Source organism: Cetorhinus maximus, chromosome 21 (genome assembly GCF_964194155.1).
Source record: "Cetorhinus maximus chromosome 21, sCetMax3.hap1.1, whole genome shotgun sequence".
Taxonomy (NCBI): Eukaryota; Metazoa; Chordata; class Chondrichthyes; order Lamniformes; family Cetorhinidae; genus Cetorhinus; species Cetorhinus maximus.
This window is the reverse complement of record NC_135899.1, coordinates 37,723,038-37,742,492: the sequence shown is the minus strand read 5'-3', so window position 1 is coordinate 37,742,492 and position 19,455 is coordinate 37,723,038. Positions and strand designations below refer to the sequence as shown.

Below are 19,455 nucleotides of genomic sequence, written 5' to 3'. Positions count from 1 at the left end.
TGTAGAATGTGGATATGAGGGAGCGGTTAAACCAGATTGATGGCTACAGAAGCATTGTGGTGAATGGAGGGTCAAAGGGCAGAGAGTTGGGAATTAGAAAGCACTGTCCAACTCACCTGGGGGAAGAATGTCTTCCAGGGATGGAAACTGATTGGTCCATGGACGCACGTGATCACTGGATCTCTGTAACCTTTAGTGCGTTTGTATGATGGAAATGAGCTCCATCCTGTGCAACTAAAGTTCGGTGTCATTTCTGACCATTGGAATTGGGAGCTAGACTAAAGCACAGGGATTTTAAAGAAACTTCTGTCTGTAGTATTCTGAGAGGGTTTCCCTGAAGCGAGTGTGTATTAGTAAAATGAGCCAGCTCTCAGGAGTGGGTATGGGGTAGAATCAGACCCTGCTTTAGTTGGTGCTGTGAATTATAGACAGATCCTCTTCAGGTGATGTGTGTTTAACTAATTCCATGGGTAATGTTTGTACGTCCTGTCTGGGAGGACTACTATCCTGAGTATGGTGAGGGAGTGGGGGTGAGTCTCTACAGACCTGAGTTGCCTCAGCCCATCATACCTCGATGTAATAACAGTTGTGATATATTTTAAACTCTTTGAACTCTTTAAACACTTTAAACTCTTCCAAGATTCATTTCATGTTCTGGGAAAGGTCTTGAGTCATTTTCAAATGTTTTGTTATTTTGGTTGATTTAATGTTTGGTGTAAGCTGAATATTGTGTTGTTGCTTGTCTGCTATTTTGTCAATCTTCCATATAGATTTGTAACTCATGATAAATTGATCTTTTTTAAGCTTAGCCCATACTACCTGATTTGTCAGCATGGTGTGTTCCTAACACGCAGGAGCCCACAGTAACAGTCTTGTACACAATATAGTGGTCAACGTCACTGAGGGGTGGTATCCCTTCTCCGTCAATGGCTTTATAATTTTCAGTTCACAGAAAGCATAATCTTTCCATAAGAAAGACTTGCATTTATATATGAACTTTCACAAACTTGGCAGTAAACACTGTTGTAATTCAGGAAACTGGCAGCCATTGCACACAGCAAATTCCCACAATAATGACCAGATAATCTGATTTTGTAACATTAATTGCAGGGTTCATGTTGGCCGGGACATCAGGGTTAATTCCCCAGCTCTTCTACAATATAGTGTCATGGGATCTTTTCCATTCACCTGAGAGGCCATATGCGCCCTTGGTTTAACTCATCCGAAAGATGGTACCTTTAACAGTGCAGCACTCCCTCAGTACTTCATTGGAGTGTCAGCCTCAGTGCTCAAGTCTCTGGAGTGAGACTTGAACCCACAACCTTCTGACTCCGAGATAAGAGTGCTAACTAAGCCACGACTGACAATAACTTATAATATTTCTGTTGTATTAGATTCAGTTTCTAAGGGGTTAAGACCCAAGGCTGTGTACAGAATGCTTTTCCCTCTGTTAACTGACTGCCTGAAAATTTGATTTAAAGTGGTAACTAGTTAGAGCTGCAGCTGTCAGTGTTGTCTTTGTGTCTGGGTTCCTGAAGCTGTGAAAGGTGGTAAAGTCCCTGGTGTCAGGAGAAGTGAAACCAATGGAGAAAAGTGCGTAGACTCCAGGAGTGTGGAACAACCTACAGACTCGGTACTGATAGAGGATCCCCACATCAAGCAAAAGCCCAAACATCCTAAATCCCACTGACTCAAATAGATACACACTCCAGAACAACCATTGACTGTCTGAAAATCTCTGCTATTCCTCAGTGATGATGGTCAGCTGTGTGCCTTCCCACCACTAGATGTGCTGTACCTGGAGGACTATATCCTGATCGTAAAGCTGGCAGGTCTGCAGTCCACACTCCCACCAATTGATGCGCTGTGACTGGAGGACTCTCTTCCCCCAATTTGCCCAGGTCCTGCTCCCAAACATGGAATCTGATGACATTAAGGTCAGTAATACAGGTGTTTCTGAGTGAGTAAAGCAGGTGAGTATTGATCCGGGTGCATGAGTGACCCAGGTTAGTTCATATTGTTCATGGTTCTCTCTCTCTAGATGTCCCTCTCTCCTTTAAATCTTCTGTTATCACCCTTCATCTCAAAAAACCAACACTTGATCCCTCCACCTTTTCAAACTACTGTCCCATCTCCAACCTCCCTTTCCTCTCCAAAGTCCTTGAACGTGTTGATGTCTCCTTAATCCTGGAACAGCAGGTCAGGAGAAAGGTGAAGGGTGAGGGGCAGAGCAAGAGGTCAGGCACAGAGTGTGATAACAGGCGAGAGGCCGACAGAGAGGTCTGGTGAGGAGTGAGAGTCACAGAATCACACAGTACAGAATAGGCCCTTCGGCCCATCGAGTCTGCACCGACACGTGAGAAACGCCTGACCTACCTACCAAACCCCATTTACCAGTACTTGGCCCATAGTCTTGAATGTTTTGATGTGCCAAGTGCTCATCCAGGTACTTTTTAAAGGATTTGATGCAACCCGCCTCCACCTCGCTCCCAGGCAGTGCATTCCAGACCGTCACCACCCTCTAGGTAAAAATGTTTTTCCTCACATCCCCCCTAAACCTTCTGTCCCTCACCTTGAACTTATGTCCCCTCCTGACTGACCCTTCAACTAAGGGGAACAGCTGCTCCCTATCCACCCTGTCCATGCCCCTCATAATCTTGTACACCTCAATCATGTCGCCCCTCAGTCTTCTCTGCTCCAACGAAAACAACCCAAGTCTATCCAACCTCTCTTCATAACTTAAATGTTTCAGCCCAGGCAACATCCTGGTGAATCTCCTCTGCACCCCCTCCAGTGCAATCACATCCTTCCTATAATGTGGCGACCAGAACTGCACACAGTACTCCAGCTGTGGCCTCACCAAGGTTCTATACAACTCCAGTCACAGAGTCAATCTCCAAGTCACAGTCACTCCCTGTGTCAATCTTTCCACCCCTCTCCTCAGCTCACTCTCCTGTGCCCTGCTTTCTTGTGTCCCTCTCTCCTGTCCCCCTCTCCTGTGTATGCACTGATCCCACCACTGCAGGTCATCGCTGCCTTGGATGCTGTGGGTCTTCCTCTTCTGATCTGCTGTCAAACACATCTGAGGCTACACATCCCACACTGATGTTGTCAGTTTGAAAGTCTCCGAGGATGAATAATGTTATTCCCACACTAGAAATCTCTGTCAAACGTTTACCAAGAGAACTGAGACAGCAGCTGCAATAAGTGAGGTTTTATTCAGATGGGACAATGACAAGTTTAATTCTCCACTGATCTGCTGCTCCAAGTTACCTCCGTTTCACCGGTCAGTTTCCCAAGCTTCAGGAAACTCATGTTACTCCAGAAATATTTGGATTGGCTGTGAGAGACGTCAATCAGAGAGCCCCACCCACTCTGCCCATTCCCTCCCCTTCCTCTTCCACAGCTGCTTCACTTCCTGTAGGGACTCAAAACCAAGTCCGGAGATGGTGAGTGAAGGAGCACAATTTATAATAATTACATCACATAATATCCACACTAATGTTCAGGCAGCCTGACTATCCTGTGGGGAATCAGGTGTGGAAATTCCCCTTGTGCTGTGTGAGAAGATCCAGCTGAGAGAGCTGTTTACTCGGTGCTTTGTGCTGAACTGTTTGCCTGGAGCTGTGTGTTGGATATTGAATGTGTTTATTGGAAGCATTTTCCCTTCTGATTTACAGGCTGACTTTTGTTGATGGCTCATTACTGAATGTGAGAAGGTGAGGTGTAATTATCTGGGAGGTGCAGAGGCACATTTATTGAAATTTCTTTTCATGCCAACTTTAAAGATTTTACCTGAAGGCCTCGACCTTTCCCAAAAGCCTGGGCTTGGATTTGATAGTTTTGCCCAGTGCTGTGGCTGAAAGCTGAATTTGGGATGTGCAGACTGAGCGAGTGCAGTGTATCTAATTTCCCAGGATAAACCAGAACCCTTCAATCAGCTACACTGAAGCAATATTTTCCTTAGCTTCTAGCACTTCCTGCCCAGTGTGCTTTCTCCAAATAATTTTGGAAAACGAGAGAAATTTCAAAATTTCCATTGAATTAACAATTCCCCTGAGTATTTTTTATATTAAACACATGCTTTAAGGGTAAAACTGGTCTTCTCCAGCCTGACCTAAACTCATAGTGAATTGATAGCCCATTTTACACTCCACCCGACTTTCTTTTCCATTGTCCTCACGGTTTCTGGGTAGATAGGGGGCTGGGTGGAGGAAAGAATGTTGTCTGCTCCTGGTCACTATCCAGTGTCCCTGCTGGAAACAGAGGGTGTGTGACAGTCAAGTGAGGAAAAAGAAAGAACTTGCGTCTGATCCCCCACACAGGGGAATAGCAGACTGGCACTCACTGTGGGACAGTCTCTAACTGAGGAGTCAGCCTCTTCAGCAAAGGAGGAGAGGGAGTTGGAAGAAATCATGTTTCCGTTTCCTGTTTTACAGAAGGATTGCACCATATTACACCAGAGAATACAGAGAGGGTAGACACCGCAGATAGATCCTGACCATCACCCAAGGAACAACTGTACAACTGTAAGAAGACATTCAGTCCCTTCACAGCTTCAGGGGAGCTTTGACATATCATCAGATCTGAAACTGGTCAGTGGTGTGGAACCTTCCATCAGAACCAACCTTTCCGAAGGTTCGGCTGTGGGCGATCGGTCAGGGTGAGGCTGGGAAGAAGTGTGAGTGGACTCCAAGTGTGGCGAGGGCTTCAATCATTCATCGAGCCTCATGAACCACTGACTCATTCCTACAGGTTCAAATGTGAGGTGCGAGAGGAAGGCTCGATAGACTTACATGATCTGCTGATACCAAAGGTAGAACTGTTCTGACCACTGTGAACATAGGGCAGCTATAAGGAAGAGAAACCCTTCAAGCGTGAGGTTTGAGATACAGCTTTTTTTGGCGTCTTCAAACCCCCTGAGATACCAGGAGAATCACACCGGAGACAAACTCTTCAGGTGTGATGTTTGTGAGATGGCTTCCACACATTCGTCTGATCTCCTGAGGCACCAGAGTATTCACAAAGGAGAGAAACCGTTTACATGTGAAGTGTATGACAAACCATTCTCAGGGTCATCGTCCCTCCACCTTCATCAGCACATTCAGACCAGGGAGAAACCGTTCATGTGTGACGTGTGCAAAAAATCATTCTTTGACGCATCGGCCCTCCGCAAACATAAACGCATTCACACGGGAGAGAAACCATTCACGTGCGAGGTGTGCAAGAAATCATTCTCACTGCCATGGATCCTCCGCGTACACCAACACATTCACACAGGGGAGAAACCATTCCCATGTGGATTATGCAATAAATCATTCCCAAGTTCATCACAATTCCTGATGCACCAGAACATACACACTGGGGAGAGACCATTCACGTGTGACGTGTGCAACAAATCATTCCTGAACTCGTCATCCCTCTATCACCACCAACGCATTCACACAGGGGAGAAGCCATTCACGTGTGATGTGTGCAATAGATCATTCTCCAAATCATGTAACCTACACACACACCAACGCATTCACACAGGGGAGAAACCATTCACATGCGAGGTGTGCGACAAGTCATTCTCACAGGTAGCGAGCCTCCGCAAACACCAACGCAGTCACACAGGGGAGAAACCATTCACATGTGATGTGTGCGACAAGTCATTCTCACAGATCGCGAACCTCCGCATGCACCAACGCATTCACACAGGGGAAAAACCATTCGCATGTGAGGTGTGCGACAAGTCATTCTCACAGTTAGTATACCTCCGCATGCACCAACGCATTCATACAGGGGAGAAACCATTCACGTGTAAGGTGTGTGACAAGTCATTCTCACGGTTAACGAACCTCCGCATGCACCAACGCAGTCACACAGGGGAGAAACCATTCACATGCGAGGTGTGCGACAAGTCATTCCCACACTTAACGAACCTCCGCGTACACCAACGCATTCATACAGGGGAGAAACCATTCACATGCGAGGTGTGCGACAAGTCATTCTCGCAGTCATCAAGCCTTCGCATGCACCAACGTAGTCACACAGGGGAGAAACCATTCACATGCAAGGTGTGCAACAAGTCATTCCCACACTTAACAAATCTCCGTGTACACCAACGCATTCACACTGGGGAGAAACCATTCACATGCGATGTATGTGACAAGTCATTCTCACAGTCATCAAGCCTCCGCATGCACCAACGCAGTCACACAGGGGAGAAGCCATTCATATGCGAGGTGTGTGACAAGTCATTCCCACACTTAACGAATCTTCGCGTACACCAACGCATTCACACAGGAGAGAAACCATTCACATGCGAGGTGTGCGACAAGTCATTCTCACAATCATCAAGCCTCCGTGTACACCAACGCAGCCACACGGGGAGAAACCGTTCACATGCGAGGTGTGCAACAAGTCATTCTCACAGTTAGCGAGCCTCCGCATACACCAACACATTCACACAGGGGAGAAACCATTCACATGCAAGGTATATGACAAATCATTCTTGCAGTTAATGCCTCTCCATGGGCACCAATGCATTCGCACTGGGGAAAAGCCATTCATGTGTGAGGTGTGCAACAAATCATTCTCCAAGTCATCGACTCTCCGCACACATCAATGCAGTCATACAGGGGAGAAACCATTCAGATGCAGGTTATGCAACATGTCATTCTCGAATTCATTGCAATTCCTCATGCACCAACACAAATACTGGGGAGGAATCATTTGCGTGCAAGGTGTGCGAAAAATCTTTCATGCAGTCATCAAACCTCTGCACTCACCACCCATTCACACAGGGGAGAAACTGTTCATATTCAAGATGTGTGATAAATCATTCTCGAAGTTGCCGACCCTCCGCAACCACCAACGCATTCACACGGGAGAAACCATTCACGTGAGGTGTGTGACAAATCATTCTTGCATTAAATGAGCCTCTTGGTCCATTGGAGGATTGACACAGGAGAAAACCTTCAGATGTGAGGTGTGTGACAAGGCTTTCACACAGTCAGCGGATCTTCTGGCCCATCAATGCACTCACTCACGGTAGAAATGCTGTCGGTGCGAATTATTAAGCCTGCAATCTCCTGGAACATCAGCAAACCCGCATGGGATTGACCTCCTGAGACACCAGAGGATCCACACGGGAGAAACTCTTCAGGTGTGAGGTGTGACCAAACCTTCACACAGTTAGCAAACTTCCGCATTCATCAGTCCATTCGCCAAAAGGAGTTGATTACCAATTGTGAGTTGTGTGGTAAAGCTTTCTTGATAACTTTGACCCTCCCTGGACACCAGCTTCAGGTGCAATATTTGTTCCCAATCCTCCGACCTCCTGAAGCACCAGTGGATCCACACTGGTGAGAAACCATTCAGGTGTGAGGTGTGTGACAAGTGTCATGATATTATTGTGATTTATTGTAAAGGTAGATTAATAGTGGGGTTTGGATTAGTTTCTCTGTGTGGATGTGGAGGGGCAAGGTGGATTAATTGAATTGGAGGCAGCTGGTCTGGAGCTTTTGAGTTATCAAAAGGGAAGCTAGGTTTGAAATGCTAAATACATAAACATGGCTGAAGTTTTAGAATCTGAGGTGTGAGGAATATTTGCATTTTTAGATAAATTAGGTTAGTTTGAATTTCAAAGAGATGGTATGAGGTTATACCTAGCCTTAACAAACTAAGCTAAGCAGTGTTTTCCCCAATAATATGAGTACTATGAAAGATTTATATTATGAGAAAAGTAAAGTTGCAAAGACATATTGGAACAAAGGAATTTACATTAAAAGGGAGAAACATGTATAAAGGAGGTGAGGTTATTTGTAAGGCGAAGGCATTCTAAGATCACACAAGTATGAAAAGCCTCCAGCCTCAGTGCATCAAGACTCTGTCGACAGGAACCGAAGCTAAGAAAATTCACTTTAAATATCCCTGTCCAGGGTGTTGTGTGCTTTGTCTGGGTGTGTTGAAATCTATTTTGTTTTACTGCTGCCTTAATGGAGGTGTAACTGGGAGTCATGTTAATTAGGGGAGTTAGGAGTTACTATAGTGGTAATTTGTAGACCTACATATGTGCTTAACATCTTTTATTTTATTAATAAATGTTTAATTTAGTTTTGTAACAAACCTCTATGTCTCAATGGACTTATTACTACTGAATTCAAAGTACACATGTCGTAATAAAATACAAATTGAAAAGCAGTTGTGGCAGCTGTTCCAAGTTACCCTGTGGGATTTGAGCAGCTCGGCATTTACCATCCGCCATGCCATAACAAAACTGGGGGCTCTTTGCGGGATATATTTGAAATTCCTTAATTGGTTTGGGATTGGTGAATTTTAAGGTTACGAGTACGAGAAGCACTTTGAATTCAGGAGTTGGTGTAAGGTTTTTTTTTAAGTGGTGAGACTCCAAAAGGTGGCTTTGGTAGTTGCAAAGACTTATCTGGAAGTTGAAGTTATAACTTTGGTTTACAAAAGGCAAATAAAGCTAAGTTAATGGAACTGGTAGAAAAGTTACAATTAGGATTACCTGCAGGAGTAAGGAACTCAGTCATAATTGAAGGTATAGCACAGCATTTGAAATTGGAAGGAATACCCAAGAGACCGAGTTCTCCATGGGTAGGTCGTTGGAATGGGATCAAATTCAGTTGCAAATGAAAAACACTGGAACTAGAGGCAGCAGAAAAAGAAAGGGCAGAGAAAGAAAAGGAAAGAGAAAGGGCATTCCAAAGGAAACAGGCTGAAAGGCAGGAGAGAGAAAGAAAACAGGAAACTGAATTAGAAATGGCGAGGTTAGAAAAGGAGGAAAGAGAAAAAGAGAGAGAGATAGAGAATTCCAGCTTAAAATGCTGGCAGTTAAAAAAAGAAACACCAGATGGTGAGGAACGACTTATTTCCAGATCAGAACTCAGTGGGAGATGTTTAAATTTGTGCAAGCTCTTCCAAAGTTTGAAGAAAGAAATGTTGAAGCATTCTTTTTTTCATTTGAGAAGATACCTAAACCGATGAAATGGATACAGGAAAACTGGACATTGTTGTTACAATCTAGGTTGGTGGGTGGAGGTTTATGTTTCAGAAGAAAGGTCGATAAACTATGATATGGTGAAAAAGACTATTTTGAGGGCATATGAGTTGGTTCCTGAGGCGTTCAGGCAGAAATTTAGGAATATGAAAAAACAGACTGGGCAAACTTATATTGAGCTTGAGAGAGTTAATCAAAGTAATTTTGACTGGTGGGCATTAAGGGTAGAGATGACATATGCAGCTCTTAGAGAAGTAATTCTTTTCAAGTAATTTAAAATTCAATTCATTCAGTCATGAGGACTCATGTGGAGGAACAGAGGGTTGAAGCGGCAAGACAAGCAGCAGAGATAGCTGATCTTTATGAGTTAGTTCATAGATCTAAACCTTTTTTTTGTCACCCTTTTAAATCAGAGATGGATAGAAAGTGAAAAGGTGAAAGGAAGGTGGGTAGTCAGGGAAGAGGAGTAGGTGGAAATTCCCAGGGATGTTTTTTCAGAATAAGGTGCTGAGGGTAGAAGTGACACTCAAAAATTGAGGTATTTTCATTGTAATAAAGTTGAACACAGGAGGTCAGTGAGTTGGGAATTACAGGGAAATCTGTTGGGATTATTGGGGTGCAGAAAAGTTCTGGAAGTAAAAGTACTGTTGGTTTTGAGGTTCAGACACAGAAAAAAAACAGTGGTTTGTGTACAGGCTAAACAGGAAGAATCAGTGATAGGAAAAGAGTGGAAATGTGGTCACAATTTACCCAAGGGAGTTCTGAAGAGCAGGTTGCGGAAATGTTTAAAAATTTTGTATGTGAAGGGAAAGTCTTTCCGAATGTACAGGGTGGAGTACAGGATGGAGTAGACAAAGATGTTAAAATCTTAAGAGACACAGGGGCTAGTCAATCCTTCATGTTGTGGGATATTGATATTTGTTGTTCAGAGGGAGTATTGTAGAAACAGGTAATAATAAGCAGGGTTCATGGAGATGCCAAACCTATTCCATTGTGGAAGGTAAAGTTAAGGAGTAAATAGAAAACAGCTGAGGTGATTGTTGGAGTAGTGAAAAAATTGCCCATTGTAACGGTTCAATTAATTTTAGGTCATGATGTAGCTGAGTCACAGATATTGGTGATGCCTATGGTAGTTGAGCAACCTGTGGAGGTGTTTTCTACAGAAGTGTTGCAGAGGGCGCACCCTGGATTGTTTCCAGATTGTGTAATAACAAGATCACAGCCTTACAGGTTAGAACAGGAAAAACAGGAAGTTAAAAGGCATGGAGAAGGTGTGGAAGTCCAATTAGCTGAAAGCAAAACACTGCAGATGCTGGAAGTCTGAAACAAAAGCTGAAAATGCTGGAAAAGCGCAGCGGGTCTAGCAGCATCTGTGGAGAGAGAAACAGAATTAATGTTTTGAGTCCGTATGACCCTTTTTAAGATCTCTGAAGAAGGGTCATACGACTCGAAACATTAACTCTGTTTCTCTCCACAGATGCTGCTAGGCCTGCTGAGTTTTTCCAGCGTTTTCTGTCTTTGTTCCAATTAGTTGACACTGTTTTTGCTAAAATTTTTCAGGAAGAAAGAATGGAGGATAATGCACCTGAGGTATTTAGCTCAAGGCAGTTGGTAGAGTTACAGAAGAACGATATGCAAATAAGACGGTTATATCAGACAGCTTACTCAGGAACAGAGGCGGAATGTATTCCAGAATGATATGACCTTAAGGGTAAGGTTTTAATGAGAAAATGGCGGCCTTTCAGCAAATGAAAGTTGGAGCGAAGTGCATCAGATTGTTAAACCATTTGGATGTAGAAATGAGATCCTGAGAGTAGTTCATGAAATTCCATTGGAGAGTCATTTAGGAATTTGAAAGACACAAGCAAAAATGCAAAAAGCATTTTTATTTGCCTGGATTGCTAAGAGGTGTAGTCAAATTCTGTAGAACATGTCACACCTGGCAGGGATAGGGAAACCACAAGCAATGATTAAGCCGGCTCTTTTAATTTCAATTCCAGCATTTGAAGAACCTTTTACTAGGGTCATCATTGATTGTGTAGAACCGCTCCCTAATAACAAAAGTGGAAATCAGTACTTGCTGACCATAATGTATGTGTCTACAAGGTTTCCTGAAGTGATACCTTTGAGAAATATTACGAGAAAGAGAATTATGGAGGAGTTGACTAAATTTTGTACAAGATATGGTTTACCAAAAGGAATACAATAAAATCAAGATTCAAATTTCATGTCACAGGTGTTTAAGGAAGTACTGAACAGTTTGGGGATAAAACAGTTTAAGTCAACAGCTTACCATCCTGAGTCACAAGGGGCTTTGGAAAGATGGCATCAAACTTTAAAAACTATGATGAGGTGAGGACAATCCACAGGATTAGGATAGGGGAATTCCATTCATGTTATTTGCTATTAGGGATGCTCCTAATGCATCGACTGGTTTTAGTCCTTTTGAACCAGTCTATGGTCATGAGGTAAGAGGACAATTGAAATTGATTCATGAGAAATTGGTGGGTCAGAATTCAGAAACTACTCTCCTGGATTATGTATCAAACCTTAGAGAAAGATTGGACAGACTACGTGAGTTAGCTAGGGAATATTTAAAGACATCATAGCAAGTGATGAAAGTGAAGGCAGAAAGTAAAGCCACAGCGTTGATGAGGAAAAAATGCTAGTCCTGTTACCAGTACTGGGTGACTTACCAAAGGCAAGGTTTAGTGGGCCTTACAGGATTGAAAAGAAGCTGAGTGAAGTAAATTATCCAATAAATACTCCAGACAAAAGAAAGAATCAGAGGGTACGTCATCTAAATATGCTTAAAAAGTACTTTGACAGGGAAGAAGACCAAAAGAAGGTGTTAATGATGGTAGATAAAGAGAAAGAGGTAGAAATAAAGGATTCTGAAATGTATTTTCCTGTAATCAAATTGGATAATATGTAGGTACTTGAAAATTTAAATGTAATATTGAGTTACCTTCCAGACAAGTTTCAAAGTGATCTGGAGAAGCTATTGCAGTCACAGTTCAAAAAAAAAATTGTATGTCATGATGATCAGCATATTGTTGGATCTCTCAGGCTTTCTCTTCCCACATATTCTTCATCTTGCGGATTTGTCTTTGGGTGTCAGTCTTGAGCTGTTGAAATGCTGCCTTCTTGAGTTGCGACGTTGGGTTGCTCTGCCAGACAATGAAGGCTGATCGTTTTTGTTCCAGGAGGTCACATATTTGAGCCAGTTCATCGAGCCAGTCCTGGTGACGATGATACTCAAACTCAATAGTCTGGACACAGGAGTTTAGTACAGCTGACTTTATTTGATCCCACTGTTCGGGAATTGAGTTCGATGTGTGAAGATTTTCCAGATTTGTCGTGAGCTGCACTTGGAATTCCTCGCTTCAGTTGGGCTGTTTTAGGGCTGAGACATTGATCTTCTCCCTCTTGGACTTTGGACATTGTGATGTCTTGGTGCTGGGCAGATGTTCATCACCGATTGAACAAGTCGACGATTTGTCCAGCAGGCATCAGTACCCCACGTGGATTGAGTGATGCAGACATCACTTAGAACTTTGAATTGGCTTTAGACCTTCCAGAGGAACCTCCGACATGGTCTTTGTTGCCAGACAAATCCAAGAAAAATGTCGAGAGCAAGATCACAAACTCTTTGTTACATTCATTGACAGGACGAAAGCATTTACCTCAGTAAATCGTGAGGCTCTGTGGATTCTGCTCCAATGATTTGGATGTCCAAGAAACTTCATCACAATCCTGCAATTGCTTCATGATGATATGACTGCAACTGTCTTGAGTGGGAGATCTGAAACAGAAGCCTTCAAAATCCAGACTGGTGTCAAGCAAGGCTGTGTGATAGCCCCCATTCTATTTACAATCTACCTGACAGTGACTATTCACCTCATCAAAGATCAACTGCCCTCTGGTGTCAGCATTAAATACCATCTAGATGGGAAACTCATTTATCTCAGTTGCCTCCGTGCCAAAACCAAACTGACCACCATAGATACACATGATCTACAGTTTGCAAATGACTGCAGGGTCATTGTACACTCTGTACCAGATTTGCAATTTAGAACAAAGAAAAGTACAGCACAGGAACAGGCCCTTCGGCCCTCCAAGCATGCGCCGATCATATTGCCCATCAACAAAAACATTTTGCACTTCCGGGGTCCGTATCCCTCTATTCCCGTCCTATTCATGTATTTGTCAAGCTGCCTCTTAAACACCACTATCGTACCTGCTTCCACCACCTCCTCTGGCAGCGAATTCCAGACACTCACTACCTTCTGCGTAAAAAACGTGCCCCGCACTTCTCCTCTATAGTTTTCTCCTCTCAGCTTAAATCTATGTCCCCTACTAATTGAATCTTCCACCCTGGGAAAAAGCTTCTGGCTATCTACTCTGTCCATGCCACTCATAATTTTGTAAACTTCTATCAAGTCGCCCTTCAATCTCTGTCGCTCTAGTGAGAACAATCCAAGTTTTCCAACCTCTCCTCAAAGCTAATAACCTCCAGACCAGGCAGCATCCTGGTAAACCTCCTCTGCACCCTCTCCAACGCCTCCATATCCTTCTGGTAATGTGGCGACTAGAATTGCATGCAATATTCCAAGTATGGCCTAACCAAGGTTCTATACAGCTGCAGCATGACTTCCCAGCTTTTATACTCAATACCCCTGCCAATGAAGGCAAGCATGCCATATGCCTTCCTGACTACCTTATCTACCTGCGTTGCCACTTTCAGTGACCTGTGGACCTGTACACCCAGATCTCTCTGCCCGTCGATGCTTTAAAGGATTCTGCCATTTACTGTATAATTCCTGCCTGTATTAGACATTCCAAAATGCATTACCTCACATTTGTCCGGATTAAACTCCATCTGCCATTTCTCCGCCCAAATCTCCAACCTATCTATATCCCGTTGTATCCTTTGACAATCCTCTTCACTATCTGCAACTCCTCCAACCTTAGTGTCGTCTGCAAACTTACTAATTAGCCCAGTTACATTTTCCTCCAAATCATTTATGTATACTACAAACAGCAAAGGTCCCAGCACTGATCCCTGCGGATCTCCACTAGTCACAGCTCTCCATTCAGAAAAGCACCCTTCCACTGCTACCCTCTGTCTTCTATGACCAAGCCAATTCTGTATCCATCTTGCCAGCTCACCTCTGACCCCGTACGACTTTACCTTCTGTACCAGTCTGCCATGAGGGACCTTGTCAAAGGCTTTACTGAAATCCATGTATATAACATCCACTGCCCTTCTATTGTCGATCATCTTTGTCACTTCCTCGAAAAACTCGATCAAGTTAGTGAGACACGACCTCCCCTTCACAAAACCATGCTGCCTCTCACTAATACACCCATTTGCTTTCAAATGGTAGTAAATCCTAACACGAAGAAGAATCTCCAATAATTTCCCTACCACTGACGTAAGGCTCACCGGCCTGTAATTTCCTGGATTATCCCTGCTACCCTTCTTAAACAATGGAACAACATTGGCCATTCTCCAGTCCTCTGGGACCTCACCCGTAGCCAGTGAGGATACAAAGATTTCTGTCAAGGCCCCAGCAATCTCCTCCCTTGCCTCCTTCATTACTCTGGGGTAGATCCCATCTGGCCCTGGGGACTTATCCACCTTAATATTCTTCAAGACGCCTAGCACCTCCTCTTTTTTGATCTCAACATGATCCAGGCTATCTACACACTCTTCCCTAGACAAATCGACCGCTAAGTCCTTCTCTTTGGTGAATACTGATGAGAAGTATTCATTTAGTATCTCCCATTTATTCTGGCTCCACACACAGATTCCCACCTCTGTCTCTGAGTGGGCCTACCCTTTCCCTGGCTACCCTCTTGCTTTTTACATTTGTATAAAAGGCCTTGGGATTTTCCTTAATCCTGGTTGCCGGTGACCTTTCATGACCCCTTTTAGCCCTCCTGACTCCTTGCTTAAGTTTCTTCCTACTTTCTTTATATTCTCCACGGGCTTCATCTGTTCCCAGCCTTCTAGCCCTTACGAATGTTTCCCTTTTCTTTTTGACTAATCTCACAATATCCTTCGTTATCCAAGGTTACTGAAACTTGCCATGCTTATCCTTCATCCTAGCAGGAACATGCCAGTCCTGAATTCTTATCAACTGACGTTTGAAAGCCCCCCACATGTCAGTTGTTGATTTGCCCTCAAACATCTGCCTCCAGTCTAGATTCCTCAGTTCCTGCCTAATATTGTTATAATTAGCCTTCCCCCAATTAAGCACCTTAACCCGAGGACTCCTTTTATCCTTATCCACCAGTACCTTGAAACTTACTGAATTATGGTCACTTTTCCCGAAATGCTCCCCTGCTGAAATTTCGACCACCTGGCTGGGTTCATTCCCTAATACCAGGTCCAGTATTGCCCCTTCCCTAGTTGGACTATCTACATATTGTCTCAGGAAGCCCTCCTGGATGCACCTTACAAATTCTGCACCATCCAAACCCCTAGCACTAAGTGATTCCCAGTCAATATAGGGAAAGTTAAAATCACCCACCACAACAACCCTATTGCTTTTACATCTTTCCAAAATCTGCCTACATAACTGTTCCTCAATCTCCCACCGGCAATTGGGAGGCCTATAGTAAACCCCCAACATTGTGACTGCACCCTTCCTATTCCGGAGCTCTACCCATATTGCCTTGCTGCATGAGCCCACCAAGGTGTCCTCCTGTCGTACAGCTGTGATATTCCCCTTAACCAGTGCAACTCCCCACCTCTTTTACATCCCTCGCTATGCTGCCTGAAACATCTAAATCCTGGAACGTTTATCTGCCAATCCTGTCCATCCTTCAACCAAGTCTCTGTAATAGCAATAACATCATAGTCCCAAGTACTAATCCAAGCTCTAAGCTCATCTGCCTTGCCTGTTATACTTCTCACATTGAAACAAATGCATTTCAGACCCCCAGTCCCACTGTGTTCAGTTATTTCTCCCTGCCTGCTCTTCTTCTTAGTCTTACTAGCCATATTCACTGGTCCCCAGTCATTTATTTCACCTGCTGACCTATTGCTCTGATTCCCACCCCCCTGCCATACTAGTTTAAACCCTCCCGAGTGACACTAGCAAACTCGCAGCCAGGATATTGGTGCCCCTCCAGTTTAGATGCAACCCGTCCTTCGTGTACAGGTCCCACCAGCCCCGGAAGAGATCCCAATGATCCAGATATTGGAAACCCTCCCGCCTACACCATCTGTTCAGCCATCTGTTTAGCTGCACTATCTTCCTATTTCTAGCCTCACTGGCATGTGGCACAGGGAGTAATCCTGAGATTACAACCCTAGAGGTCCTGTTTTTTAACTTTCTGCCTAACTCCCTGAACTCCTGCAGGACCTATGTCTATGTCGTTAGTACCACAACCTCTGGCTGTTCTCCCTCCCCCTTCAGAATGTCCCGTACCCGATCAGAGACATCCTGGACCCTGGCACCAGGGAGGCAACATACCATCCTGGTGTCTCTTTCACGACCACAGAAGCACCTATCTGAGCCCCTGACTATGGATTCCCCTATGACAATTGCTCCTCTGCGCTTTGACCCCCCCGTGCTGAACAACAGAGACAGCCATGGTGCCACTACTCTGGCTACTGCTGTTGTTTTCCCCTGATAGGCCATCCCCCCCAACAGTATCCAAAATGGTATACCTGTTGGAGAGGAGGACAGCCACAGGGGATTTCTGCCCCTTCTAGCGGTCACCCATCTATCTGTCTGTACTTTGGGTGTGACCACGTCTCCAAAACTCCTGTCAATGACGCTTTCCGCCACCTGAATGCTCCTAAGTGCATCCAACTGCTGCTCCAACCGATCCATGCGGTCTGTGAGGAGCTGCAATTGGGCACACTTCCTGCAGATGTAGTTGTCCGGGACACTTGAAGCGTCACAGATTTCCCACATCCCACAGGTGAAGCACTTCACTCCAGTTACTGCCATTTCTAGAACTATTTAATAAATTAATTTAAATCTAATAACTGCTTATTGACGATACATTCCCTAGGCTAGATTTCTACTATAAATGCTAAATTCTAAGAACAGTAATCCCCTGATTCTGGTCTAGATACCCTCTACTTAATTAAGTGATTAATTTATTTGGTTTAATTAGTTTAACAATGTTTTAGTTTCAAATTCAGTGTAGATTCTCTACCAGCCAATCAGGTCACAGATTTACCGGTATGCCACTAACTCCACCCCCTGACTCTGTTCCCTGGAACTAGGCCGCGAATCCCCGAAGTGAGGTTTTTATACTCACCTCACTGGAACTCCGCCCTTCGACTCTGCTCCCTGGAACTAGCATGTATTTGTACGATGGAAACGAGCTCCATCCTGTGTCACTAAAGTTCAGTGTCACTTCTGACCATCGGAATTAGGAGCCAGATTAAAGCACAGGGATTTTAAATAAACTTCTGTGTGTCGTATTCTGAGAGAGTTTCACCTTAATGTGAGTGTGTGTGTGTTAGTAAAGTGAGCCAGCTCTCAGGAGTGGGTATGGGGTAGAGTCAGACCTTGTTTTGGTTGGTGATGTGAATTATAGACAGATTCTCTTCAGGTGACGGGTGTTTGCCTAATACCATGGGGAATGTTTGTACTCTCCTGCCTGTGAAAATTACTATCCTGTGTCTGGTGAGGGAGTGGGTGTGAGTCTCTGCTGACCTGAGTTCCTTCAGCCCATCATACCTCGATGTAATAACGGTGTGATATGTTCACCTTGCACCCTTCCAAGATTCATTTCATGTTCTGGGAAAGATCTTGAGTCATTTTCAAATGTTTTGTTATTTTGGTTGATTCAAATTTTGATGTGAACTGAATATTGTGTTGTTGTTTGTGTGCTGTTTTATCAATCTTCTGTATAGATTTATAACTCACAATAAATTCATTTGTTTAGTTAACTTAATTCAAACGACCTGATTTATCAGCATGGTGTGTTGCTGTTCACTGAAACATTCAGGAGCCTACAGTAAGAGTCATGTAAACAATTTATTGGTCTGTGTCACTGTGGGTTGGTATACTTTCTCCATCAATGGGTTTATAATTTCCAGTCCACAGGAAGCATAACATCTCCCTAAGAAAGAAAGGCTTGCATTTATATATGAACTTTCATGAACTCAGGGCATGTAAAAGCACATTACAGTCAATGAAGTGCTTTTTGAAGTGTACTCACTGTTGTGGTGTAGAAAACTAGCAGCCAATTTGTTCACAGCAAGCATTTTATGGCAAGATGGATGGTAAATGTCAAGCTGCACAAATCCCAGAGGGAAACTTGAAACAGCCACCACAACTATTTGCAATTTGTATTTCATTTCGAGATGTTGGATTTAAATTCAATAATAAGAAGTCCACCAAGGCTTAGAGGTTCTTTACAAAATTAAATTAAACCTTTATTAATAAAAGGAAACAATTTTAAGCACATACATATGTCTATAAATTGCTACTATAATAACTTCTAAATCCTCTAATTAACCTGACTCCCAGTTATACCTCTATTAAGGCAACAGTAAAACACATAGATTTAAACAGATGCAGGCAAAGCACACACCCTGGAGAGTCAAATTGAAAGTGAGTTTTCTTAACTTCAGTCCTTGTAGACAGCAACTTGAGGCTCAGAGGCTGGAGGTTTTTCACACTTGTTAGATCTTAGAATGCTTGCCCTTACACACAGACTTCTCTCCTTATACATATTTTCCCCTTTGAATGCAAATTCTCATTGTTTCACTATGTTTTTGGGCTTTACCCGTCTAATAATAAACATCTATCATAGTACCAATTTTACCAATAATCTTCAGGAAAAGTAAACGCACTGCTTCTTAATCTCTTTTGGCTCTAGGTGGAACATTTCACCCCCTCTTTTGAATTCAAGCTACTCTGGTTTATTTAAAATTGCAAGTTACCTTACACCTCTCATTCTAAAACTTCAGCCATGTTTACCTATTTAGCATTTCAAACTGAGCTTTTTTGCGACATCAAAACCTTCAGATCAGCTCTCGTGAATTCAATTAAGTTCCCCCGACACATATACACACACACACGCCACACAAACACATAGACACAGACCTCACTATCACTCTACAATAAATTCCAATAACATTATGAAAGTCATTATACCTTCCTGACAAAGTGTCCAGATACAGCAATATGGTAATAACATGATAATCTGTTTTTTGTGACATTGCAGTATTCATATTGGCCAGGACAACTCCCCTCTTCTACAATGACTTTACTGTCACCTGAGAGGGCTGAGAGACCTTGGTTTAACTCATCTGAAAGATGGTCCCTCTGACAGTGCAGCACTCCCTTCATCATGCACTGGAGTGTCAGCCTCAGTGTTCAAATCTCTGGAGTGAGACTTGAACCCGCAACCTTCTGACTCAGAGACGAGAGTGCTAACTAAGCCACAATTGACAATAACTCACAATA

At 43.6% G+C, this 19,455-nt stretch overlaps 2 protein-coding genes across 3 annotated transcripts in view; both read left to right on the top strand.

Annotated features, from left to right (window-relative positions):
* LOC144695247 (uncharacterized) overlaps positions 1-19,455 on the top strand; it is a 486,191-nt gene that overhangs the window by 438,617 nt on the left and 28,119 nt on the right. The window lies entirely within an intron of this gene.
* LOC144695194 (uncharacterized) overlaps positions 4,499-19,455 on the top strand; it is a 59,262-nt gene continuing 44,305 nt past the window's right edge. Inside the window, 2 exon segments of the mRNA XM_078566081.1 lie at positions 4,499-6,366; positions 6,369-7,372. Coding sequence (XP_078422207.1) covers positions 4,977-6,366; positions 6,369-6,922 — 1,944 coding nt within the window. The 5' untranslated portion in view covers positions 4,499-4,976 and the 3' untranslated portion in view covers positions 6,923-7,372.